At 37.6% G+C, this 25,048-nt stretch overlaps 7 protein-coding genes across 7 annotated transcripts; 3 read left to right on the forward strand and 4 right to left on the reverse strand.

The window, feature by feature from the left end:
* The first annotated feature begins 981 nt into the window (after positions 1 to 981).
* Positions 982 to 8,169, forward strand: EV154DRAFT_146141 (uncharacterized protein). The gene is made up of 4 exons (XM_051594085.1): positions 982 to 1,117; positions 1,181 to 1,452; positions 1,526 to 3,909; positions 3,970 to 8,169. Exons 2-4 carry the CDS (start codon positions 1,188 to 1,190, stop codon positions 8,068 to 8,070), a joined length of 6,750 nt encoding a protein of 2,249 aa, XP_051459981.1. The 5' UTR covers positions 982 to 1,117; positions 1,181 to 1,187; the 3' UTR covers positions 8,071 to 8,169.
* Positions 8,170 to 8,816: 647 nt separating this feature from the next.
* Positions 8,817 to 10,255, forward strand: EV154DRAFT_416762 (concanavalin A-like lectin/glucanase domain-containing protein; the record flags this gene model as incomplete). Its single annotated transcript, XM_051595756.1, has 3 exons — positions 8,817 to 9,402; positions 9,463 to 9,627; positions 9,705 to 10,255. 3 exons carry the CDS (start codon positions 8,817 to 8,819, stop codon positions 10,253 to 10,255), a joined length of 1,302 nt encoding a protein of 433 aa, XP_051459982.1.
* Positions 10,256 to 11,994: 1,739 nt separating this feature from the next.
* On the reverse strand, positions 11,995 to 12,432 carry EV154DRAFT_416768 (thioredoxin-like protein; the record flags this gene model as incomplete). Its single annotated transcript, XM_051595757.1, has 3 exons — positions 11,995 to 12,114; positions 12,173 to 12,293; positions 12,347 to 12,432. Coding segments are annotated over 3 exons (327 nt in total), but the record flags the coding sequence as incomplete, so codon positions are not given.
* A 1,033-nt stretch (positions 12,433 to 13,465) lies between these two features.
* EV154DRAFT_501609 (amidase signature domain-containing protein) lies at positions 13,466 to 15,467 on the forward strand. Its single transcript, XM_051600712.1, has 4 exons — positions 13,466 to 13,586; positions 13,642 to 13,860; positions 13,920 to 14,871; positions 14,928 to 15,467. Exons 1-4 carry the CDS (start codon positions 13,560 to 13,562, stop codon positions 15,428 to 15,430), a joined length of 1,701 nt encoding a protein of 566 aa, XP_051459984.1. The 5' UTR covers positions 13,466 to 13,559; the 3' UTR covers positions 15,431 to 15,467.
* Positions 15,468 to 15,513: 46 nt separating this feature from the next.
* On the reverse strand, positions 15,514 to 17,296 carry EV154DRAFT_582955 (carotenoid oxygenase; the record flags this gene model as incomplete). Its single annotated transcript, XM_051606689.1, has 2 exons — positions 15,514 to 16,604; positions 16,663 to 17,296. 2 exons carry the CDS (start codon positions 17,294 to 17,296, stop codon positions 15,514 to 15,516), a joined length of 1,725 nt encoding a protein of 574 aa, XP_051459985.1.
* Positions 17,297 to 17,505: 209 nt separating this feature from the next.
* EV154DRAFT_582957 (carotenoid oxygenase) lies at positions 17,506 to 19,328 on the reverse strand (the record flags this gene model as incomplete). The annotated part of the gene is made up of 2 exons (XM_051606690.1): positions 18,666 to 19,328; positions 17,506 to 18,599 (listed from the first exon to the last, which is right to left on the reverse strand). The coding sequence occupies exons 1-2, from the start codon at positions 19,297 to 19,299 to the stop codon at positions 17,506 to 17,508; spliced, it is 1,728 nt and encodes a 575-aa protein (XP_051459986.1). The 5' UTR covers positions 19,300 to 19,328.
* A 3,312-nt stretch (positions 19,329 to 22,640) lies between these two features.
* On the reverse strand, positions 22,641 to 24,783 carry EV154DRAFT_146226 (actin interacting protein 3-domain-containing protein). Its single transcript, XM_051594086.1, has 4 exons — positions 24,467 to 24,783; positions 24,007 to 24,395; positions 23,737 to 23,952; positions 22,641 to 23,670 (listed from the first exon to the last, which is right to left on the reverse strand). Exons 1-4 carry the CDS (start codon positions 24,646 to 24,648, stop codon positions 22,649 to 22,651), a joined length of 1,809 nt encoding a protein of 602 aa, XP_051459987.1. The 5' UTR covers positions 24,649 to 24,783; the 3' UTR covers positions 22,641 to 22,648.
* Positions 24,784 to 25,048: the final 265 nt, after the last annotated feature.

A 25,048-nucleotide genomic window follows, 5' to 3' on the forward strand; every position in this document is an offset into this window, starting at 1 on the left:
AATCAATAACAACTTAACCTTGTAGTATTATATTTTCCCAAATCACTCATGTTCAAATGGATCTTTTATGATTGAGTATTGTATTGATAATCAAATATTGAGTGGTATTAACTTTTTTTTCTTTAAATATTTCTAAATATTTAAAAAAGATAAAATAGGCATATGTAAGGGAAGATCATTCTGTTCTGCATTTGAAAGATTAAGTTGATATTCCGGAGGCAAAAAACATAGAGGGAGCAAGAGCGCGTATATCAACGCCGAAAAAATCAAGTTCCATGCATGTTTTTTATCTGATGAAAAAGGGTCTTTACCACTGTGTAACGTGCTCAGATCACAGATTCTCTAACCGTTTATGGCAACTGATGGCAGGCATATATGCTTTCGACAAAACTCCGTTTGTATGTAATTAGACTTTACAAAATGAACGACTGAAAAACTAAGGGAATCAGTCCAAGGATTCAAACAGGTGTAAAGTAATAATAATAAGAATATATTTATGGAGAACTTTTACTTTTAAATCTGATAATATGACTATTATGAGGATTACCTCCACAAAAAAAAATACGATTAAATTTTCGTTTAAAATGCAGTCCCAATGACTATTTACAAGATCTTAATTTAAAAGACCGGCTCTCGCGATCTTTTTTTTTTGTGATGTGCTTGACTGCTATTTACAGTGTCACTAGCAGATCAAAGATGTTACTCATACCCTCTTTGACAGTCATACAAGTGTAAATGTATACCAGGCAAATGAAAAAAAAAAATAGAAAAAAAAAAAAGGAATGCTTGAAATAAAAGTTTTATATTTTGTATGCATATAGTTATTTTGAATTTACTCATCAAGTAACAGTAACAGGAACAAACTAAGAAAACTAGGAAGAAGCTAGATCTATAATTACGTGTCGGAATCAGAAAATTAAATTCTGAAAAAGTATAAAAGGGCAGCATTATTGTATATCTCATGAACTTCTCAGCTCCCTTGGCTGACAAATTCCGAGATACACTTTTTTTTATAATAAAATCCCACTTTCTTTACTTTTTAAACATCACTTCATTGACGCTTTTTGTGTACCGTACATTTTAAATTCCACTACCATTGTATTTGACAAGACAAAGAGTAAATAATTATGCTATACTATAACGTATACATATAGAAACATGAACTAATATATCATAACAGTTTAATCATGGTTTCCAATATTCCTGTTCCTACTATTAATGGTATCGCACCCATGGTCCTTGCTGCCCATATCACAGCTCCTGCTGCTAATGCTACGCCTATTGCGCGTTCTCCTAGATCTCCCACAGCTCCTCATAGACCCGCTGCTGCGTTGGAAGACCCCAAAGATGTCACAACTGCTGCCTTTGTGTTGAAAGACGGAACAAGTTTCCAAGGTATCTCATTTGGTTCCGAAACTCAAAGTATCTCTGGTGAATGTGTTTTCCAAACAGGTAAGTGGGAAGGGATAAGGATTACAATGTAAGTCAAAGGAGCGGGGTTTAATGGTGTGTTTAAAAAAAAAAGGTATGGTTGGTTATCCCGAATCTTTGACGGATCCATCTTATCGTGGTCAAATTCTGGTTGTTACCTTCCCATTGGTTGGTAATTATGGTGTACCTTCTCGTACTGAGATGGATGAATTATTGACAGATCTCCCCAAGAGATTCGAGTCTAACCAAATTCATGTCGCTGGTTTGATTGTCGGTAGTTATGCCACTGATTACTCTCATTATCTTGCCGAGTCATCCCTTGCTACCTGGCTCAAGGAGAACAACGTTCCTGCTCTCTATGGTATCGATACTCGTGCCATGACCAAGAAAATTAGAGATCAAGGTGTTACTTTGGCCAAGATCTTATTCCCCAAGAAGTCTGCTGGTAATGGTCTTGATCACGCTGCCTTAGGTCTTTCTATCCAGGATGATGGTCTTGAGCGTTGGATGAATGATTACGAAACTGTCGAGTGGGTTGATCCTAATGAACGTAACTTGGTTGCCGAAGTCTCTATTAAGGAACCCAAGGTCTATTATCCTGATCCCAAGAATGCCATTAAGACCCCTAGCGGTCGTACCATGCGTGTCATCGCTGTGGATATTGGTATGAAGTATAATCAAATCCGTTGTTTTGTCTATCGTGGTGTTGAGCTCAAGGTCGTTCCTTGGGATTATGATTTCAATGCCGAGCCCGTTGATTCATATGACGGTCTTTTCCTTTCTAACGGTCCTGGTGATCCCACTACTATTGAACTTACTATCTCTCGTGTTCGTACATATATTCAAAATATCAAGAAGCCTATCTTTGGTATTTGTTTGGGTCATCAAGTTATGGCACTTGCCTCTGGTGCTAAAACCATAAAGATGAAATATGGTAACCGTGGTCACAACATTCCTTGTACCAACATGATTTCCGGTCGTTGTTACATTACATCTCAAAATCACGGTTATGCTGTAGATGCTTCTACTCTTCCCGAGAATTTTAGCGAACTCTTTGTGAATGCCAACGATGGTTCCAATGAAGGTTTGATTCATGAAAAATTACCCATTTTCTCTGTTCAATTCCATCCTGAATCTACTCCTGGTCCTCGCGATACTGAATTCTTGTTTGATGTCTTTATTCAAAACATCAAGGAGTGTCTTGATACTAAATCTTTAGTGCCTGTTCAAATGCCCGGTGGTACCAAGGCTGAAAATATTAAGAAGAACCCTCGTGTTCACGTTGAAAAGGTGTTGGTTCTTGGTTCTGGTGGTCTTTCTATCGGTCAAGCTGGTGAATTTGATTACTCTGGTTCGCAAGCTATCAAGGCTTTGAAGGAAGAAGGTATTTATACTGTCTTGATTAATCCTAATATCGCCACTATCCAAACATCCAAGGGTTTGGCTGATAAGGTTTACTTCTTGCCCGTTACACCCGAATTTGTTCGCAAGGTTATTGAGTTCGAGAAGCCTGATGGTATTTATGTTACCTTTGGTGGCCAAACTGCTCTTAGTGTTGGTATTGCATTGAAGGATGAATTTGAAGCTCTTGGTGTCAAGGTTCTTGGTACTCAAATTGATACCATTATTACTACCGAAGATCGTGATTTATTTGCTCAAGCACTTTACGAAATCGACGAAAAGTGTGCTCCTTCCGCTTCTGCTGTCACTGTTGAGGAATCTATTACTGCTGCTAATAACATTGGTTACCCTGTCATTGTACGTGCAGCTTATGCTCTTGGTGGTCTTGGTTCAGGTTTTGCTGATAACGATAAGGAATTAATTGCTCTCTGTAACAAGGCTTTTGCTACTTCTCCTCAAGTTCTGATTGAGAAGTCGATGAAGGGTTGGAAGGAAATTGAATACGAAGTTGTTCGTGATTGTCAAGATAACTGTATTACTGTTTGTAACATGGAGAATTTCGATCCTCTTGGTATCCATACTGGTGATTCTATTGTTGTTGCTCCTTCTCAAACTTTATCCGATGAAGACTACAATATGCTCCGTACTACTGCTGTTAATGTGATCCGTCATTTGGGTGTTGTCGGTGAATGTAACATTCAATATGCCTTGAACCCCTTCAGCAAAGAATATTGTATTATTGAGGTCAATGCTCGTCTTTCTCGTTCTTCCGCTCTTGCCTCAAAGGCTACTGGTTACCCTCTTGCCTTTGTGGCTGCCAAGCTTGGTTTGGGTATTCCCTTAAATGAAATTAAGAACAGTGTCACAAAGGTCACTTGTGCTTGTTTCGAACCTTCTCTTGATTATGTCGTTGTCAAGATTCCTCGTTGGGATCTCAAGAAATTCAACCGTGTCAGCACTGCCCTTTCTTCTTCCATGAAATCTGTTGGTGAAGTGATGGCTATCGGTCGTACCTTCGAAGAAACTATGCAAAAGGCTATTCGTGCTATTGACTATAATCTCGATGGCTTTGTCTCTGTAAGTAAAAAAAACAACTTTTTAATATGTACCATATACTCAAATCAAATTTTTTTGTAGTCCGATATTATCAAGGATGAAGATATTGAATATGAGCTTACTCATCCCTCTGATCAACGTTTGTTTGCTATTGCAAATGCCATGGAAAAGGGTTACACTGTAGATCGTATTTGGGAACTCACAAAGATTGACAAGTGGTTCTTGAACAAGTTGATGCGAATTAATAACCTCGGTGATCGTCTCACTGGCTTTACTAAGGCTAACCTCCCCGGTAACTTGATCCGTTCTGCCAAGCAATTGGGTTTCTCTGATCGTCAAATTGCCAACAGAATTAACAGTAACGAATTGGCTGTTCGTCGTCTTCGTCAAGAATTCGGAGTTACTCCCTTTGTCAAGCAAATCGATACAGTTGCAGCTGAATTCCCTGCTTTTACCAATTATTTGTATATGACCTACAATGCAGTTGAACATGATATTACTTTTGATGATAATGGTGTCATGGTTCTTGGTTCTGGTGTTTATCGTATTGGTTCTTCAGTCGAATTCGATTGGTGTGCTGTCCGTGCTATTCGTACTCTTCGTGAACAAAAGATCAAGACTGTCATGGTCAATTATAACCCCGAAACCGTTTCCACTGATTATGACGAAGCCGATAGACTTTATTTCGAAAACATTAACATGGAACGTGTATTGGATATCTATGAGATTGAAAAATCTTCTGGTGTCTTGATGGCTATGGGTGGTCAAACACCTAACAACATCGCCTTGCCTCTCCATCGTCAAAACGTCAAGGTTCTTGGTACTTCTCCTGAAATGATTGATAACGCTGAAAATCGTTACAAGTTCTCCCGTATGTGTGACAACATTGGTGTTGATCAACCTCTTTGGAAAGAATTGACTAGTTACGAAGAAGCCGAAGTTTTCTGTGAAAAGGTTGGTTATCCTGTCTTGGTCAGACCTTCTTATGTACTTTCTGGTGCTGCCATGAACGTTGTTTCATCCAAAGATGATCTTGAGTCTTACCTTAAGGAAGCTGCTGCTGTCTCTCGCGACTACCCTGTTGTTATCTCAAAGTATATTGAAGATGCTAAGGAAATCGAGATGGATGCTGTTGCATTAGATGGTAAAATGATCATGCATGTTGTATCTGAACATGTTGAAAATGCTGGTGTTCATTCTGGTGATGCTACATTGATTTTGCCTCCTCAAGATTTGGATCCCGAGACTGTTCGTAAGATTGAAGTTGCTACTGCCAAAATTGGTCGTGCCTTAAACATTACTGGTCCTTTCAATATTCAATTCATTGCCAAGGATAATGAAATTAAGGTCATCGAATGTAATGTTCGTGCTGCTCGTTCTTTCCCCTTCGTCTCCAAGGTCACCGGTATTGATTTGGTTGAGATGGCTACTCTTGCCATGTTGGGTCTTCCTGTCACACCTTACCCCAAGATTGCTATGCCTAAGGATTATGTCGGTATTAAGGTCCCTCAATTCTCATTCAGCCGTTTGTCTGGTGCTGATCCTATTTTGGGTGTCGAGATGGCCTCTACTGGTGAAGTCGCTTGTTTCGGTAAAGACAAGTATCAAGCTTACTTAAAGGCTCTTTTAGCTACTGGTTTCTCATTGCCCAAAAAGAACATTTTATTCTCTATTGGTTCTTATAAAGAGAAGATTGAGATGTTACCTTCTGTCAAGAGATTGCACGAACTCGGTTATAGTCTCTTCGCTACTACTGGTACTGCTGATTTCATTTCTGAACATGGCATTCCAGTCAAGCATCTCGATACTTTAGATGCCGATACCGATGATCAAATCAAGGCTGAATACTCTCTTCAACAACATTTATCCAACAACATGATCGATTTATATGTCAACCTGCCTTCTCGTAACAGATTCCGCAGACCCGCCTCTTACATGTCCAAGGGTTACCGTTCTCGTCGTATGGCTGTTGATTATGATATTCCTCTTTTAACCAATGTCAAGTGTGCTAAATTGTTCGTTGAAGCCCTTGCTCGCAAGAAGGATTTCGAAATCTTGGGTATTGATTTCAAGAGCAGCAGCAACACCGCTACTCTTCCTGGTCTTTTCAATATTAATGCTTTCTTGCCTTCTACTGAAGATCTTGCTACAGTTACCAACACTTCATTAAAGTCAGGTTTCACTACTATTTCTGCTGTTTGTGATGATGTCAAGGATCAAGCCTCTCTTGAAACCATGAGTAGTGCTGCTCACAAGAATGCCAGTGTTGATTATTTACTCAGTATTACAGCTACCGCTGAAAACGCCGATCAACTTGATTCTGTTGCTTCCGAAGCCGCCGCAGTTTATATCGATACTGATAAGATTGGTAGTGGTAATGTTTCTGTCTTTGATTCCGTCTTTGATTCATGGCCCAGCAATCAAGTGATGATTACTGAAGCCAAGGCCACAGATCTTGCTTCTATCTTATTGCTTGCTTCTATTCACAGCCGTGTTATTCATGTTTCTAACGTCACCACCAAGGATGATTTAGCATTGATCGAAATGACCAAGAACAAGGGATTGAAGGTCACTTGTGATGTTTCTATCTATTCCCTTTTCCTTAACAAATCTGATGTCGATTCCAAGTTGTTACCATCTGTTGCTGATCAAGAAGGCTTATGGAAGAAGTTGCATGTTATTGATTGTTTCTCCGTTGGCTCAACTCCTGCCAAGTTAGATAGCACCTCCAATGCCGCCGGTATTGCTGAAGCTTTGCCTTTACTCTTGACCGCTGTTGCTCAAGGTCGCTTAACCATTCAAGATATCTCTGAACGCATGAATGATAACCCTAGACGTATTTTTGGTCTTTCTCCTCAAACTGATACTTACATTGACGTTGAGTTGGATCGTTCCAAGGTTTGGACCACTGGTCCTCTTGCTGGCAAAAAGACTCAGGGCTCTATTAGCCGTGTTGTTGTCAACGGTACTACTGTCTTTATGGATGGTGTCTTGAGAGTTGCTGGTTCATTAGGTCGTGATCTTTCTGTCCAAGCTAAGGCGGCCGAACTCGTTGTTCCTGCCCCCAAGAAGAAGGCCGATTCCACACCCTCTGATGCTGATATTTCTGATGTCCCTGAAACAGCTCCCGAAAGAAAGTCCATCCAACCTTTTGATCCCATCAAGTTGGCTGGTGCCAGTGATCAACAATTGGTCGCTTTCGCAACTCCTAGCTATGAAATCTCTGCTTCTCTTGCTCGTGTCGTTAGTCGTTCTCCTTTCTATCGTAAGCATATCTTGAGATCCAAGCAATTCGATCGTAGTGATCTTCATTTGTTATTCGGTGTTGCTCACGAAATGCGTAACATGGTTGAACTTTATGGATCCATCAACTTATTGCAAGGTCGTGTTATGAGCACCATGTTCTTTGAACCTTCTACTCGTACTTCATGTTCTTTTGAAGCTGCCATGTATCGTCTTGGTGGTAAGGTTGTTTCTGTTAGTGCCACTACCTCATCTGTTCAAAAGGGTGAAACACTTTCTGATACTGTTCGTACTCTTGGTTGTTATACTGATCTCATTGTCTTACGTCATCCTCAACCTGGAAGTGCCCAAATTGCTGCCAAACACTCCAAGGTTCCTATTATCAATGCTGGTGATGGTATCGGAGAGCACCCCACCCAAGCCTTCTTAGATGTGTTTACTATTCGTGAAGAGTTAGGTACAGTCAACGGCTTAAGCATTACCATGGTCGGTGATCTTAAGAATGGTCGTACTGTTCATTCTTTGGTTAAGATCTTGGCTTACTATCAAGTTACAATCAACTATGTCTGTCCCGATAGTTTGGCTATGCCCAAGGATGTTATGGAAGAAGTTGCCGCTGCTGGTATCACTCAAAACGTTTATGCTTCTTTAGACGAAGTCATTGGTATTACTGATGTTCTCTACATGACCCGTGTTCAAAAGGAGCGTTTCGATACCGAAGAAGAATACCGTCGTGTCAAGGATGCGTACATCTTGAATAACAACGTATTGAGCAAGGCCAAGAGTCAAATGATTATCATGCATCCTCTTCCCCGTGTTAATGAAATTGAACCTGAGGTTGATTTCGATCAAAGAGCTGCCTATTTCCGTCAAATGAGATATGGTCTCTATGTTAGAATGGCCTTATTGGCCCTTGTTATGGGTACCCATCGAGGTTAAAAGTAACAAACTGTACAAAACAAAAAATTCAAAAAAAATTATACATAGTCTGAATACATAACTTTATACATAAAAATAAACATTTAATATAAATACGAATTGCTTTTGTCCAACAATAATACATGATCTCTTAACTTCTATGCCATTCATATGTGGGGCATATCAGAGCTAATTAATAAGTGTGTGTTTGTGTGTGTATTTAACGTAAGACCGTATCTCAACAAAAGCAGCAAAGGCGCTGTATAAACTAAAAGCGGTCTTTTTTGTTCACTCTTTTATTTTTTTTACAAAAAACTATGTTCAGCGTATCATTTCTTCTTCCTCGTAACTCATTTATACCAAGCCTTTGCAGTACCATCTTTTTGTTAAAAGTAACATGTCATATCAGAGAGCTGGAAAAGTCGTTACTTTTAAGATTAAGCGGTAAGGAAAACAAATCTTAGAAAGGAATGGGAGCCGCTGTATTTTAAAATAAAGAAAAAAAAAAAAGAAAGGCGCTGGTAAGACAAGCTACAATTGGCGATGAAGCTGGGTTTTCATCGTTGATAGCTTCCCCGTTCCTACTATCGGTACCCTACTTTCTAAATCATAGATGACCAAGAAAGTAAATGTTAGATGTTTTTTTAAAAGATAAACTCTGACTGGTTACGGTGAACTGATAAAAATGAAATTCAGTCACGGTACCCCACCTCCTTAATTAAGACTCTTAAAAAAACTTTTTTTGTTGTTTCTGTAACAGAACCCTCATGTCATCACCTTTTTTCTTAGGAGACTTTGCATCACAATCGAGAAATAGAGCTCTAGGCCCTTCTTTGCGTGGACTAAGTACAGCTGCTCGCAACAACAACCCTCAACGTTGGTCAAGCCAGAAAACGATAAAAGAGGAAATATTGTTGTTTTATGCAAGACAGTCTGAAGGCATTCCACATATACCTGATTATCTTACAAATACAGTATACGATCGTCTAGTCAAGAAACAGTACGTTCTGTTCAACAAAAAGAATGACTACAAATACGAAGCTCGAAAAGATTTGGTGGAACCGACTAATGTAGCCCATAAAAACATGCCACTTAATAGTTTGAGACAGCACTCATTAGATGAAAGAAGCGGAATGTCGTTTTATGAACATACTCCAACATCAAGTAATAATAATGCAGGGAAAAAGGTCCCAACTGTTCAAGAATATGCAGCCCTGAGCGCTTTGTTAAATCGGAACAGTTACGACTTTAATTTGCTTATTCAAGATTTGCGCTTACCTAGTGCTTGGGATGTTCGACCAAAGTGCGATTTTATAGGAGTCAATTCAGATAATCTTGAATTAACATATACAGGTAAAATGATCGAGGTCATATATTTATCAAGGTCATAGTCTAAACTGGTATCACAAATAGGCGATGGAAAGGATGGGACGGAAGTAGCTTCGGTTAGGGCAAATCACGCCATGAAGAAACAATGTGGAATATACTACTTTGAAATCCAAGTGATTTCAAAAGGGATTGATGGGCATATTGGGATTGGATTTTGTAGAAACATCAATAGCCTAAACCGTTTTCCAGGTTAGCGATATATTATACTTGTCTATCTGAATCACTGCTATAGCATATATTGATGCTTTTAATATATATGTAAATAGGATGGGAAGAACACTCGTGGGGATATCATGCAGAAAATGGAAAGGTCTACTCAGGACCAGGTACCGAAAAGTCTTATGGACCATCCTATGGCACAGGAGATATTATCGGATGCGGTGTAGACTTCAGAGACATGTCCGCGTTTTATACAATAAATGGTATCTATCTGGGAATTGCATTTGACGATATTTATGAAACCGACATTTACCCATTTGTCGGTTTCAAAACCGCAGGCGAAAAAATCGAGGCCAACTTTGGCACAAAACCATTTTTGTACGATATAAAACAACACAGAGCAAATGAAAAAAGGGAGTTGCTAAAGGACGTCACAAAGCAATCTATTGAACCGGTAGTGTCTCGTTTTCCCGTCATCAATGCGTTTGTAGAGAGTGATCATGCTGATAAAGTAGTCATGGAATATTTAAGACATCATGGGTTTTTAAAATCTGCCGCTGCTTTAGAAGGTGAAATGAAGCTAAAATCCGACGAGTTGCCTGATGTAGATACCGAAATGATTAATAGACAAGGTAATATAATTTATAGGTTAGGATAATGTATCGTTACTCATTCACGGCTTAGAGATTCGAGAGTGCATAATCGAAGGCAAAATTGACAAAGCTATCCTACTATGTAATAGACACTATCCTTCTGTTTTAGAGAAGAATCCAATAGTAGATTTTAAATTGCAATGTCGAAAGTTTTTGGAGATGGTTCGCCGAGTACAAGCCAATATTGATCAATCATCCAGCGATGAATACGAAGCGCAGAGCCTACAAGTATCTGAGCGCAATGATAACTCCATGAAACGTAGAATCAGCGAATCTGATCTAGAGCCTTATAATTCCAAAAAGAAAAAGCAAAAAATTACTGAGCATGTGCTACCTACCCTCGAAGATGTAATGGAATTTGGCAATAACCTTAAACAAAAATACGCATCTGATTTAGAGCAAAATTCATTGATGAAGGCAGAACTATTGGTAACTTATAAAAGACATGAAGAAAACTATCGACTTACACCACTATAGACAACATTTTCTACTTTGGCATATAGTGACCTGAAAAACGAAGCAGTCGCTTATTTGTTTGAATTACCATACATCAAAAAAGTAGCTGCCGAATTAAATTCGGTGATCTTAGGTAAAATTTGATATACGTCGAAAAAAACTGTTTTTCTTATTCATGTAATGATTATATAGTATCTTTGGGTCAACATCGTAATACGTCAATCGAACGCATCTATAAACAAACAGCAGTAACTATCGAAGAACTAGTAATGGGTGGCAATGCGAAAGCCGCTCTCCTTGAACCCGAACGCGATTGTTTAAAAGTTCTCGATTTGTAAATTCCCCCACCCCACTTCTTTATATCCACAAACACGCTAATAAACACCTCCAAATATCTTGGTACGCCAGAACCATCACTATCATTTCATACATATATCCAAAAGCTAGTGGTGCTGTGCACCAACAATAATAGAAAACAATCACACGTAAATGAAGGTATGTTAATACAGTTTATTCAGTGATGCATTGCTCTTTTATTTTTTAAAAAAACAATGATTAAAGCAAGCCTGCGGTTTACAAATGTTAACATCAGAAAGTATTAAATCATGAGTTGAATTCAAGTTAAACAAACATAAAGCTTGTTAAATCATATTCGCCTTTCATAAATATTCATCATGTGTTAAATTTGAAAAGTTAACACCATTCCCAAGTATACAAAAGCTGGTTTTCTGTTCTCTTTTCTTTGGCTTCGGATTGAAAACTACATTGATTTGGCTTACATTTATCAATTCAAGCCTATTAAAAATTGTCGTCATAAGCGAAAAGAGAATTTCCAACAAGTTTAGATAAATGAGAGCAAGGGTTTGCCATTTCAAGTCCTTTTGGTCCGTTTAAAAACACAATTACTTCCCTTTCGTTCCGTTGTTTACCCTTCTTTCTCAGATGTCTGTTCAAATTTAAAATCCTTCATAAATATTCAATCTTTATAAATAAAAAACGAATTCGGTTCTATTCCTCAACATTGTGTTTTTATCACGTTTATCTTCAATGAGAGAAGAGGTAGAGGCCCAAAATAGAAAGCATTGGTTATTAAATGAATCAAAAGGTTGGATAAAGGACTAAAAAAAACTTTTCCTCTCGCGTCTTTATATTCTGTAGCTGGGACTTAAACGTGTCACACATTCGAAAAGATCAACATCCTTGTTTACACACGTATCTTAAATCACACCCATATCTTTATAATTTACATTATAGAGTTTCCTTTTTTTTTATATATGTTACAAAAAGTTTAAGCAAGGTCAGCATGCTTCTTAACGAATTGCTCAACCATGGGTCCACTACGCATACCAACAAATGAATCAACAACTTCTCCGTTGTTAAAAGCAGAAACGGTAGGTAAAGCAGCAATCTACAGAGGAGAATATAAATAACTTTGCTTACAATGATATCAATGGTGTGAATACTACCTTGAATTTAGAGGCGATTTCTTGGTTATCATCAACGTTGATCTTGACCAAAGTAACTTTAGGATTACCAGCAACAGACTTTGTTAACAAAGGACCCAACATCTTACAAGGACCACACCAACTAAAACAAGTAAAGGTTTAGAGCAAATTTTTATAAAGGAGACTACAACTTACTCGGCGTAAAAGTCAACAATGACAGGGTGATCGGCCTTGGTGACAAGAGAATCAAAAGTCTCTTTAGTAGCTTCAATGGTCTTTCCTGTCAAACGGGGTTGAGCGACGTGGAAAGAGCGAGCAACTAAACGGAGATTTACTGTTAGTCCATTGTAAAGTTTTAACGTGTTATCGGTGGTTTACATTGTCTAGTAGACTTGGTGGCGGCAGTACGGAGAACGTTCATTTTAGTAGTATTATTGTGGAGAAGAAAAGCTGGAAAACAGAGTTTTACCCTTACAAAATATTGCGATGGCGAATTGAAGTCGGCCAATGAACGATCGTTCTTACTAATCCGATTTTTTTTTCTTTTGTTATTTGTTGCATACAACTTAATTAATACAATAGAAAGAATATACTAGTTGAATAGTGATAGAATGCGATGGACTTAATTTTAATCAACTATAATTGATTATATCATACAAGAGCTTAAAGAGTAACTCGATTGAGTAATGGGCGGTTGTTAAACATGACATCACTGCGTAAAGATATTTTCACTTAAATTCTAAGGGGAGAGCCAACACGTTTGACAAAACATCAATTCTTGATGTGGCTTTGGCCTCCTGCATTTCCTATAATTGACAATATAGCTCCTCTTTTATTTCGCTTTTTCTTTTCTCTTTTTTTCTTTTTTTATTCACACATTCACTTATGGCATTACTCGATCGATTTTTATTTAATAAGAAAAAGGACAATGACACAATAGCATCGACGACTAGCACAGTTAATAAAAAGAAGAAACGGTTTTCGTTGAAGCAATTATATCAAAAAAAGCAACACAAAAAAGAAGAACACGTTACAGTTATAGAAAATCAAGAGCTATTGACCCAATGTATAGAGACAGCCCTGAGTAACAAACGATGGTCTGTAGCCGATACAACGTCATTAGGATTTACAGACATGCAGCCAAAAGAGCCACGACCAAGGAAGTTATCTCTACCGCCACAATATTCAAATATAGGATACCTTGCTTCGATACCCGAGGTTGATTCATTTACAGAGAAGTAGAGGAGATTTCTTATGTAATAGGGACTGCCTATCCCACTTTTGTGTCTTTTTTGTTTACACCAACTTTTTTAGTGTTTCACCAAATTATAATATAATTCAAACTCTTTTTCCTTTTTGCCATTTTCTTTCTTTTTTTCTTCTCTCTCTCTCTCTCTCTATACAAAAAATGACTGATAAAAATTTAATAAACACTGTAAGTTAATTTTTTCACCCTGAAACCTGGTTTAATATTGACTGAATATTTATAGGTTAATGAAAAGCCTGCTTTCAGCGCACCAGAGTTATATGGGTGGTCATTATGTCTCGCTGCAAATGCTATCGATTATATCCCTTTTGCGAACCAAAAGGTTGCTGGTGACGCTCAACTTCTTAATTTGAGAGAAAGAAATGATATTGAGGATCATCCAAACACGATGGGTATACCATTCAATTATATCAACGCACCTAAGGATGCTGTTTTCGATCAGGTAATTATAGCAAACAACTCATATATAAATAAAAAAAAACTGACTTAAAAATCATTTAGCCCATTCTTCGATTGGACCCCGAGCACAAAAGCGTATCACCTTTTCTGTCATTTTGGGATTATCACGAAGCTTACTCACAGTTTAAAACTACGCCAACAGAAATTGCACAAAAGCTATTGATTAAATTGGACAAGAGCAAACAAATGAATTGGATGCGTTTTATCTGTCAGGATATACTTGAGCAAGCTGAGGAGTCAACTGAGAGATATAAGTCAAATACAGCACGTAGTCAAATGGAAGGCGTATTTGTTACGATCAAAGAAGAGTTGGACATCAAGGGGCTGGAAACAAAAGTCGGCACTTGTTTCATAAACGATGGAACACCCGCCGCGGAAGATTCGACATTGGTAACCAAGTTGAGAAAAGCTGGTGCTATTATTATTGGAGCAACAGCCATGAACGAATTGGGTTGGGACACCTTTACCGTAAACCCCAATACAGGCATTCCTGAAAACCCTTATCAAATCTCATATTCATGTGGTGGATCAAGTGGTGGATCAAGTGGTTCTGTTGCTGGCGGTCTGGTACCTGTCAGCATTGGCGCTGATGGAGGTGGATCAGTTCGTATTCCATCCAGCTTCTGTGGTTTGTATGGTTTGAAAACCTCATTTGCACGTGTTTCTGGTTATGGTGGTGCAACCATTGATCCTTCTTTAGGCGCCTATGGGCCTCTCGCTGCCACTGCAGATGATATGGCGTTAACATATTCAATTATTGCTGGTCCTGATTCCAAGGATATAAACTCTTTATTACAGCCTATTGTCAATCTCAAGGATTATGATCGTTATCTTGACTTATCGGATTTGACGATTGCTGTTACGCCTGAATGGAACGACGGTATTCTTGAACCTGCCATTCTTGAAAAGTTGAATTTTTTCAAATCGCATCTGCAGAAATTGGGAGCACACATAGTAGAAATTGATATCCCTGACTTGGACATTACTACTACAGGTTTGTTACAATAATTTCACGTAAACAAATATTCATTAACAACACTCTCTAAATAGCACACACCGTCACCATCTGTAGTGAAATGGCGAATTATGCTTCGCGTTATCCTCAAAATTATCGCAAGTTTTTAGCTCATACCAGGCTCATGGCAGGCACCACAAGTGCATTACAGCCTCGGGATTATATACGTGCCCAACAAGTACGTACACGCATGATGAATCACTTGCGTGGTTTCTTTGAAGACCAGAAAATTGATTTGATCTTGTGCCCTTCTACAGGAATTCTTGCACCTAAAATTCCTGAGAAGGCACACTCATATGGCATGTCTAATGCTAAACTTACGGTTGATGCTGTATATTATTGTCTGCTTGCTAACCTCACGGGTATTCCTGCGGTTAGTGTACCAGCTGGTTTTCACGAAGGGATGCCTATCGGTTTGCAATTCATGGCTACATGGTGGAATGAAGCTTTGCTATGCCGGATTGCAAAGGTTTGTGAGCGTATTCCTGATATTGAGCGTAAACGTCCGGACAACTGGTTCTCTGTAGATGAGTTGTAATAATAAAGTATCTGTCACTGTCAATCAAACAAAAGAATGAGGGGTTTCTTTTTTTTTTTAACTTTTTTATTTGTTTGTTTTATTTAATTAATATTAATCGATTCAAACTCATGATCAACAAAAGATCCGTGAAAAGTCACTGCTGTAAACTGTCCAATTTTGAAGCGAGAGAGCTCCTTCATTGTCACAGAATTTACGATAATCAAATAACAACAATCAACGTTATTTGCCAAAGTCAATAATACGCCATCGTCTTCGCTCGAAGATTGAGGATTTGGAACAAAAATGGGTTCAGAACACGAATATCCTTCTTGTCCGTAGCGAAGTCTATCACCTGTGAGCATATCAACCTTGATTAATCCGCTACTCTCGTCTGTTTTCTCTGTATAAGCAAATAGCTCACATCCAAAAATAAATTGACTGTTAGATTGTAAGGCAAATTTTTGATTGAATCGAGGGAACTCTACATTCTTGCACAAAAGATTCGTCGAAATGTGTTCGGATTTAGTTAAATTAAGCTTGTAACGTTGAAGATCCCCAAACTTTGCTTGGCGAGCAGGAGGATAGGCCATGCCATGAAAGCGGGTAAATGGTTCAGGCTTGAGAGCGATACTTTTAGGATGGCCAGTACCAAATGTGTGCAATTGATTTAAAATATCACCATCCGAAAAAGAAGCGCTATCTAAAGTCAAAATAGTATCTCCAGTGACGGGATCAATTGAATCAAAGCTGTTTGCTACGTGGAAAGTGTAAAAGGGGGGTACAGGTATAGAAGCTACAAGACCTCCTTTACGACTTACTATATGAAAATAAGTAGGCGTATCATCTTGCCAAGCCATACTAGAAAGAACAGAGCCGTTGAGCAACATATTGAGGCATTTATCATGATACGTTAAGGGAGATTCAGGGATGATGATGTAGTTTTTGGTCAACCAGAAAGAATGAATGTAAGGTGCTCCGATCCGAGATTTGTCCATGCGGTGCGTGATATCAGCTAAAATTGTCACATTTCCAGAATCTGAAGTACTAAAGACAATCATACGAGGTCTGGGGGCAAAAGATAATGTGAAATTGAATGCCTCCTTGGTTTCAGAGTCATACTGGTGATGGGCAGCAGAAAATTCACCTTTCAATCTTTTGTCAAAGGTGGTGTAATTGAAGACTTTTTCAGGCACTAGATTTAATACGTCAGCATTTTAAATTATATGCTTAGTAAAAATAATATAGTTTACCTAAAGTTTCGGCGTTAATTTTTTGCAGGATATTGGCATCTGTTTTAGAGACTAAGACTGGTTGTTGACGGCCTGCCGACTTCCAATGAGATGGGAGAGGAAAATTTGGGGTGGCTGTTACACCAACCGAGTGAGCATCCGGTGACTCGTCTGGTCTGGGACGAAGGATAAAACTGTCCAAACGATTCAGAAAATGATAGATCCATTGCAAAAATGACACAACGGGGACATGACCAAAAAAGATGATACCTTTATATGACTTTTGCTCAATTTTCTTTTCAATTGATTTTGACAAACAGCGGGAGTTATACTTTAAAGTCTGTGCTGACCCATCAATTTGGAAACGATGCATAAATGGAAGCCCATCAAAAGCGTGCTTGATTGAAAAAGTGGACCCATCATTTTGCTTGATGTTGAATTTACCAGGACCAATGCGATACATGATACCATTTAACCACGAAGGGACTTCACCATTTGTCAATTGCAAAATAATTGGCTCTTCTGTTTCAGGAGTATCTGTCAATTGGTATGATTGGAAGATCGCCTGGTACTTCTTGTATACATTGTTATAATTCAGATACAGAAAATATACAGATATTCCAGGTATCAGGACCAGAGCAGCAGCAATAATCATTGTTGTGATTATAAAAAAAGAAAGAGGTTAAAATATACGATGTCTAGCGCTATTTTTTTATGCTTTTTTCATTTCATTGTTCTTTAGGGGGTTGGGTGTCACAAACATAATAAGGTTGTACTTCCCTTCTATTTTTTGCGCACAAAGAGAGATGTTACTGTGTCTTTAAAATTTAACGATATTAGAGTATTTATTTATTTAAAAAAAAATTAGTTGATATTGATAGACTCAAATTCATGATCAACGTAAGAACCATGGAATGTTACAGCAGTAAATTGACCAATCTTAAAGCGGGCCAATTCAGTCAATGTGGTGGCATCCAAGATAATTAAATAGCAACAGTCAAAGTTGTTGACCAAACTTAACAATACACCGTCATCTTCTCTTGTACCCTCGGGGTTTGGTACAAAGATGGGTTCAGAGCAGTAGAACCCCTCATCGCCGTAATACGTGATAGCCCCAGTATCGATATCGACCTTGACAATTCTGTTGGTTTCGTCTCTCTTTTCTGTAAAGCCCAATAGTTCACAACCATAAACAAATCGATAGTTGGCATTTCCGGCAAAGGATTGGTTGATTCTAGGGAATTCCAAGTTCTTACACATTAAGTCTGTAGAAATATGCTTGGATTGAGTTAGGTTCAGTTTGTAACGGTTGAGATCACCAAAATCAACATGACGAGGAGGAGGATAGGTTGTGCCATTAAATTCCGAGCTTGGTTTAGGAGTATAGTCAGGGCCTTTGTAATGAGAAGCACCAAATTTATGAACCTGGTTCACAATATTGCCATCTGAGAAAGAGGCACAATCCAAAGTTAAAATAATGTCACCAGTTGCAGGGTCAGCTGTTTCAAAAGCATTTGATACATGGAAGGTAAAGAAGGCAGGACCAGGGATAGAAGCAACAAGACCATCACCATTACGGCTAATGACATGGAAATACGTAGGCGAGTTCTTTTCCCAAGTCATGCTAGAAATAATGTTACCATTAAGCAACATGTTAATGCCTTTGTCCTTGTAAATTAAGGGAGACTCGGGGATGATCACGTAGTTTTTGGTAAGCCAGAAGGAATGAATATAGGGTGCTTGAAAATTAGATTTGTCCGTACGTTGAGTAAAATCGGCCAAGACGGTAACTTTTCCTGCTTCAGAAGTACTAAAGACAATAAGACGAGGTTTGGGATTATAGCTTAAAGTGAAATTGAAGATTTCTTTCGTGTCAGGATCAGATTGATGATGAGCAGCGGAAAGTTGGCCCTTCAACTTGGCATCATATGTAGTATAAGTGAAAACCTTTTCAGGAACTATAAATTAATTACGTTTGAGTTATCTGGTCTTTTTTTTTTGAAAATTGACTTTTATAGTTTTACCTAAAGTTTCAGCATGAATTTTTTGAAGGATGTTTGCATCTGTTTTGGAGACCAGAACCGATTGATTATTCTTTTCCCATTTTGAAGGAAGAGGGAAATTAGGAGTTACAGTGACACCGACGTTATGACCATCTGCTTTGTTTGAAGCTCTTGACCTAGGGCGAAGAACATATTGATCCAGACGAGCCCAAAAATGATACAGCCATCTAGAGAAAGACAAGACTGGGATAAAACCGAAAAAAATAAGACCCTTGAACGAATTTTGAGCTAAAGCTTTTTCCAGAGACTTGGCTAAACAGCGCGAGTTATATTTCAAGGTTTGCGTAGTGCCATCAATGCGGAAACGGTGCATAAAAGATAAGCCATCAAAAGCATGCTTGATAACCAGAGTAGACCCATCATCTTGCTTGATGTTAAACTTACCAGGACCAACACGATACATAATACCATTTAACCAGGATGGGAAACTTCCGGAGGTTAACTGTAAAGTAATGGGGTCTTCTGTTTCAGGAGTGTCCTTCATTTCATAGCCTGAGAAAACATCTTGATATTTCTTGTAGACATTATTGTATTTTGAGTACAAGTTATAAATAACGTACAAAATTGGTGACGCTGCTAACGCAACGAAAATCATAGTGTAAATAATCTTTGTTGGAAGGAATTATACAGGGTAAAAGACGTGTATTTATATGCTTACGACGGAAAAAGAAATATGTCCACGGCAAGCCAAATAGGACCGCTACGGCCAATAAATAATATAAAAGGAAATTTTGTCGGCTCCTCATTACAAATGAACAGGTTGTTGGCGTCGGCGGCTGAGTCGAGTCAAAAGAGGCATCCATCTTCTTATTTACTGTGGGAATAAGCCAGAAGCTAAAACACTTGTGTTGTTCTTAAAGACAGAGCTATTTAGTGCTTACTATCAATAAGACAGTCTTGGTCCGATGTTACACGATCGTATTTGTCTTTCAGGTAAAAAAATACACGGAAAAACATCCTGAAAATTATTCCGGTCCTTTGATTAAGCGAAGTAGGAACATCACTAAAGTTGTTACTACGTTTTTTTTTTTTTTTTTTTTTTGTCAGATGATTGGCTCAAAATAGACCAATTTACTGAAGGGTGCTGAGACAAATATAAGCTCCTAAATCTATGTAAATTTAAAGGCAGTAAATTTTAAGTTTCGAATAAAGAAGCCAAAAACGACTGATTTCTGTTTTCTATCTTTTTGCTTCAGAAATTTCAAAAAAAAAAGCACTGTATATCTTAATAATAGCTTTAACAATTAAAAATTTTTTTAGGTATCAATTAGTTGACCATATTCTTAACAACCCTCTGGTAATGGAATGTGCCAAAAAAAACTTAGAAAATTTACACTACAGAAAGATTGTATTATAGTCTTTTCGACTTTAGTGAAGAGAGACTATAACATTTGTTAACTTATAACATTATGTTAGAGTGACTAGTCTTCCGTTTTTTAAACGCAATAATGCTTCGTTATATAAAAGACTGTATTTGACGATATGTACTTTGAGATTGTTTTTTTTTAAAAAAAAAATATTGGTCTATCGTAGATAATCTTCAATGAACGTTGTAATAGCACGTATTTAGCATATGTGCCATTAATTAAATCTGCCAATCAGGTTCAGAGAAATTGTCTCTAAATCAAATTTGTTTATCGTGACAAAGCTGTTATATTCTATTTTCTAAAGTCGGATTAGTTTTAAGCATTGTAAAAAAAAAGTTTATAAATACCATCAAAACAATTCTGGGATTTCTCTACATTTAGTAAGTCTTTAGCTATCCTACAAAAAGTCTAATAAGAAGCATATCTGCTGATAGGGGAACATATGCATAATGACAACCATAATATCAACTTGGTTAAAATGACCTGAAATCACTACATGATGAAGCATAGAGTAACGATCTCGTAAACATAGAAGCGTGCTCGACTCATTTGTTGTTTTCTCCCACTACCAATCTTGAAAATCCCAAACATGTAGAAATGTGCTGACTGCTCAATATTACAACCATATAAATGGCCAGTATCTACGCGCCAAATGTGGATTAAATATATGACAAATAAAAAAAAGACAATAGCGTGACACATTATGCAAATGTTCCACGACATTATTGTAAATTAAGTAGTTGAGTGCGATACAATTAATAAAGCGGTCGTAAACTCTGGAAACCGGGGCATAAAAATTGTACCTCCCAACTTGTAACACGTCTTCTAAATTATCCAGGCAAACGTGATTTTACAGTGCGTATCTTCCGTCTTACGCATAAGAGAGAAAGACTACTATATGGGTCACCTACGTCATTTGAAACACTAATACTAAATATGCTGATTACATAAACAGTATATGTGTACAGTGCATGCCCCTGGACGCAGAATAGAACTATGACTTGCTCTCCTGGAGCTAAGCTGGTCATATTGCCTATATTGTCATTTCGGTTCTTTCTTACTTTGGTAGTTGTTCCACATTATTTTATAACAGACCATAACAATTGTGATAGTAACAATTTGTGCGTCTTTATAACAACGCATTCCATTCATTTTAGTTTAAATACTAAAAGAGGCATATTTAGCCATTTGGATCATAAAGCCAACTGTTTATATCACTTGCATATGATGCATTGATATAATCCATTCTTTATTAAAAAAGAGGGATGCGGCACTAGTCATATGGAGTTTAATCGTTATGTCCGGATGCTTCCCAAACATGAATCTCCATATACTACTCCTAACATAAGAAATTTAAATAAATACGGCTGATCATTTTTAGGAGAGCGTAAACTGTGGCCTTGGCATACCAATGGGGGGGGGGATTAAAAAGTTTTGACCCGTGTATGTTTGGGAACCGCATAGCCGGAACGGATTATAGAATAACCATTTATAGATACCCAGTAGATAGGTGATCGACACCTATATAATTAAAAGAACGTAAACTCACCGAACTGGGTCTAGTTTTAGTCATCAGTTCGATGGTGGTGACATTTTACAGAGATCCCATCGGGGGGCAAGTGTGTACCATTGGCCAGAGATTTTTTTTTTTTTTATTGAATCGTGTGTAACGCATTACACGTGAGAGTTGTTTTGAACCCCTATAGCCATATAGCCATATTAAAAGCCAACAATAAGGTAATACAAAGCTGGTCGTTATTACAAGAAAGGTATTAAGGTTTTAAGGCACATTGGTGATAGCTATTTATTTCTACTTATTGCATGAGTCATTAGCTGCGATACAAACTGTTTATTAAAGACAGATACTTAAGTGTAGATTTTGTCAAGTGATACGAGTTTGATGAAGGTACTAAAGGTTAATGTTACACGTCGATGATCTTTCATTTTCACATATCGTCATTATTAGGTAACAGTAATATATTTCTGTTTAAAATTTTTTTATTTTAAATATGATTGTCTAAATAGTTATGTAGAAAGTGAAAATTTCGTGATTTCCACTGAGTTGGATATGAGAAATATGTACAGTTTTAAAAGGATGACCATAAGAATAAATGTATGTATATAGCAAGGTGTGGAGGTGTGAGTAGGTTGTTTCTTGGATATTAATTTGAGTGGCGACACCAGAATTCATGGCTATCAAATGTGTAAATGTTAGTTTAAAGGTATAAGGGATTATCATTTTTTTTTTTACATACCTAAATTGAACAACATCAACGCCACAACAGTCACAAAAACTGGAAGAAATATCGACAACAGGAAGTGTGATAGTATAGCTTTGAGCTGAAGTAAAGATATTTGAGAAATTCATATTTGTTGTAAAAAGTAAGAAAGAGAGAGAGATAATAAATAAATAAAGATCAAAAGATACAAGGTTTATATAAGAAAATGACAAATCGAGGAATTAATTCTCAACGTCATTTCATGTCCATTTGCAGACTTATTGTCACACGCAATGGGGTATCTCGATTCTTTTGTCATTTTATTGTCTTTCAAAAGGGGTGAACATGTGTATTTTCATCATTGCGAGAGGGGAGTTTCATCATCATGATTAGAGTTTTTTTCAGCCAGAGATGCATTTGAATCGACAAATATTTGTTTAATTAAATCCTTATCCTTTTCCTGCCTCTGCCTATCGACAGCCTCAGCACCACCCGTGTTTTTCAATTTGCGTAGAACAACAAAGTCCGTCAACTCTCTTTCAAACGCATCTATTCTTTGAGACAGTTCTTTAGACCTTGACTTCTCCGCTTCCGCTAATGCTTTGACTCTTCTAGAATGATCCACTTGTATTGTTGAGACTTGCTTCATAACGCTTGTCATGCCTTCGAACCCTTCTTCTGCTGGAGCTACATTGAACAACGAGACACCTGACTGTTTTTTCCTTTCTTGAATTTCCGATATCTTTAATAATTGATTTAAGACTTGCTCAAGTGATTGATGGTCTTCCCTCAAGTCGTTTAAAAGGGCTTCCTGTTCTTTTAAGAACTGTTGCTCTTTTACTATCTGCTGTAATTCAACTTCCCATGTCTTTTTCCAGATGGGTTTGACCGATTTAACTCTATTCACCAAATCATTCATTTCTATTTGTACGGTTTCAGACTCTTTTTTACAGTAATCCAATTGGGCTTTTGAGGGCCTGCACCGTTTCTGTGTAACGTCAGTTTTTATCTGGTCAATGGTGTCTTGTAAGGTCTCTAGTCTGTTTGTAATTAATGTAGCCGCTTTTTGCGTCACCTCTCGACTAGAGTTCATTTCTGCACGTGTTGTAGGGTCCATAATGACGACAGTATGAAGAGATTCTTGTTTACTCTTTTCGCGCAATTCGTGAATCATTATTTCAGTGTCTTTTTTAAAATCTTGGTAGACTGTGCGAACACTAACAAGATCATGACGTAAGGAGCTAATTTCCTCTTGCTGCTCCTTAATCTTTTCTGCTGTGGGTATAATTGGAGCTTTATTTGTTTGAATGGTCTGTCTGACTTGATTTAGAGTTTCTTTAAATAAACTTTTCATTTCATCATCCAGGGTGCTATCCTTGTCTACTTTTTAAACTATTTTTTTAATAAAATTCCATTAAGTTCTATTTTTTTCTATTGTGAACTTACCCTTGATGGATAGTATCGAATAAGGTTTGATGTCAGAAACATCTTCCAACTCATATTCTACATTCGATTCTCCATCCAGAATCCATATCACATCCCCAGTGCAGCCAAATTTATCTTGGAATAACGCTTGCAATGCAGACATATAAAGACCGGATGCATCTACATTGACCTTCTTTATTCTGTCGCCCATTTTTAAATATAATGCAATCACGAATCCTATAAAGGGTTTAGTTTCTTTTTTTTTTATGATTCGATGAAAAAAGTACGGACCTTTTTTGTGCAAGTTCGATGTCTTACGCACTGATGACCTTCCCGCTAAGTCTTCCTGTAATTTTAATGCGTTTACAGCATTTTTTGTTGATGGATCATTCATATCGAATTCTTCCGCAGGAGATATGGGTAACTGGGGTATCTGTGGATGCTCTGTGGAGGATGAAGGGGAAGGCAATGGCATCGGTGTTGTAATAATTGGCGATAATTTGGCAGTAGGCTCCAGCCTTTCCCTCATCAGCGATTGTCTCTCTTTCAATCCTTGCAATAAACGTAATATTATATCTCGAATAGAGGGTAGATAGTGCTCTAATGTGGCTGAAGACGGCTCTTTAGACAAAGCGTCGTTTAAACAAGCTCGTAAATCATCGGGTAAATGGAGCATATCGCTAATTTTTTTTTTTTTTTTTTCACATTAGTATTGCATTTTTCTGATTTTATTATAAAACAAATAACATACTCCATTGGTAACAATGCAGATTCAAACGCTTGTGTCGCACTTGTAAAATGAGTTTCCAGCAAATTATATTCGTCATACACTTGTGTATCGTTGACTTGACCTGCAGACCATGCAGTTAAGGTTTCCAGAAGCTTTTTCGTTGTCATTAACAATCTGGAAACGCTTGATTCAATGTCTGCCATCTAATTCATATAATGGTAAATGTTAATTACACATGTCGGTTTGATCCATGAGACAATTTACAGGTGTAGGTAATTTTTGCTCCATGCTTCTTATCGTGGGTGACGTTGTGTTTCCTGACATCATATGTTGATATAACAAAAAGGACAGAAAGAAATCCGTTTATTTTATGCTTGGGCTGTGAAATCAAACATTCCCCAACAAAGTAGTTTTAAATAGCGTAAGTTGAATTTGGGCTTACAATCCAGACCGTCATCATATCAAATTATTATTTACCTTTTATTCATGCAATTTGTAAAGCCGTTTACTGTCTCCAAAGCTTTAAAAAATTGGTCTATTTCGGATGTTCCAAAATTTTTGATATCATCCAGCCTCTTTGACCAAAGGGATATACGGGGTTGC

Source organism: Mucor mucedo, assembly GCF_025094135.1.
Source record: "Mucor mucedo strain NRRL 3635 chromosome Unknown EV154scaffold_24, whole genome shotgun sequence".
Classification (NCBI taxonomy): domain Eukaryota; kingdom Fungi; phylum Mucoromycota; class Mucoromycetes; order Mucorales; family Mucoraceae; genus Mucor; species Mucor mucedo.

Bases quoted from the DNA above. Each gene is read 5' to 3' on its own strand.
- EV154DRAFT_146226 (XM_051594086.1), bottom strand. From the start codon at position 24,648: ATGGCAGACATTGAATCAAGCGTTTCCAGATTGTTAATGACAACGAAA. The intron at 24,396-24,466 runs GTATGTTATTTG...AAAAAAAATTAG, and splicing joins TCTGCATTGTTACCAATGGA to CGATATGCTCCATTTACCCG. The intron at 23,953-24,006 runs GTCCGTACTTTT...AACCCTTTATAG, and splicing joins ATCGAACTTGCACAAAAAAG to GATTCGTGATTGCATTATAT.
- EV154DRAFT_501609 (XM_051600712.1), top strand. From the start codon at position 13,560: ATGACTGATAAAAATTTAATAAACACT. The intron at 13,861-13,919 runs GTAATTATAGCA...AAAATCATTTAG, and splicing joins AGGATGCTGTTTTCGATCAG to CCCATTCTTCGATTGGACCC. The intron at 14,872-14,927 runs GTTTGTTACAAT...CTCTCTAAATAG, and splicing joins CTTGGACATTACTACTACAG to CACACACCGTCACCATCTGT.
- EV154DRAFT_146141 (XM_051594085.1), top strand. From the start codon at position 1,188: ATGGTTTCCAATATTCCTGTTCCTACTATTAATGGTATCGCACCCATG. The intron at 1,453-1,525 runs GTAAGTGGGAAG...TAAAAAAAAAAG, and splicing joins TGAATGTGTTTTCCAAACAG to GTATGGTTGGTTATCCCGAA. The intron at 3,910-3,969 runs GTAAGTAAAAAA...ATTTTTTTGTAG, and splicing joins ATCTCGATGGCTTTGTCTCT to TCCGATATTATCAAGGATGA.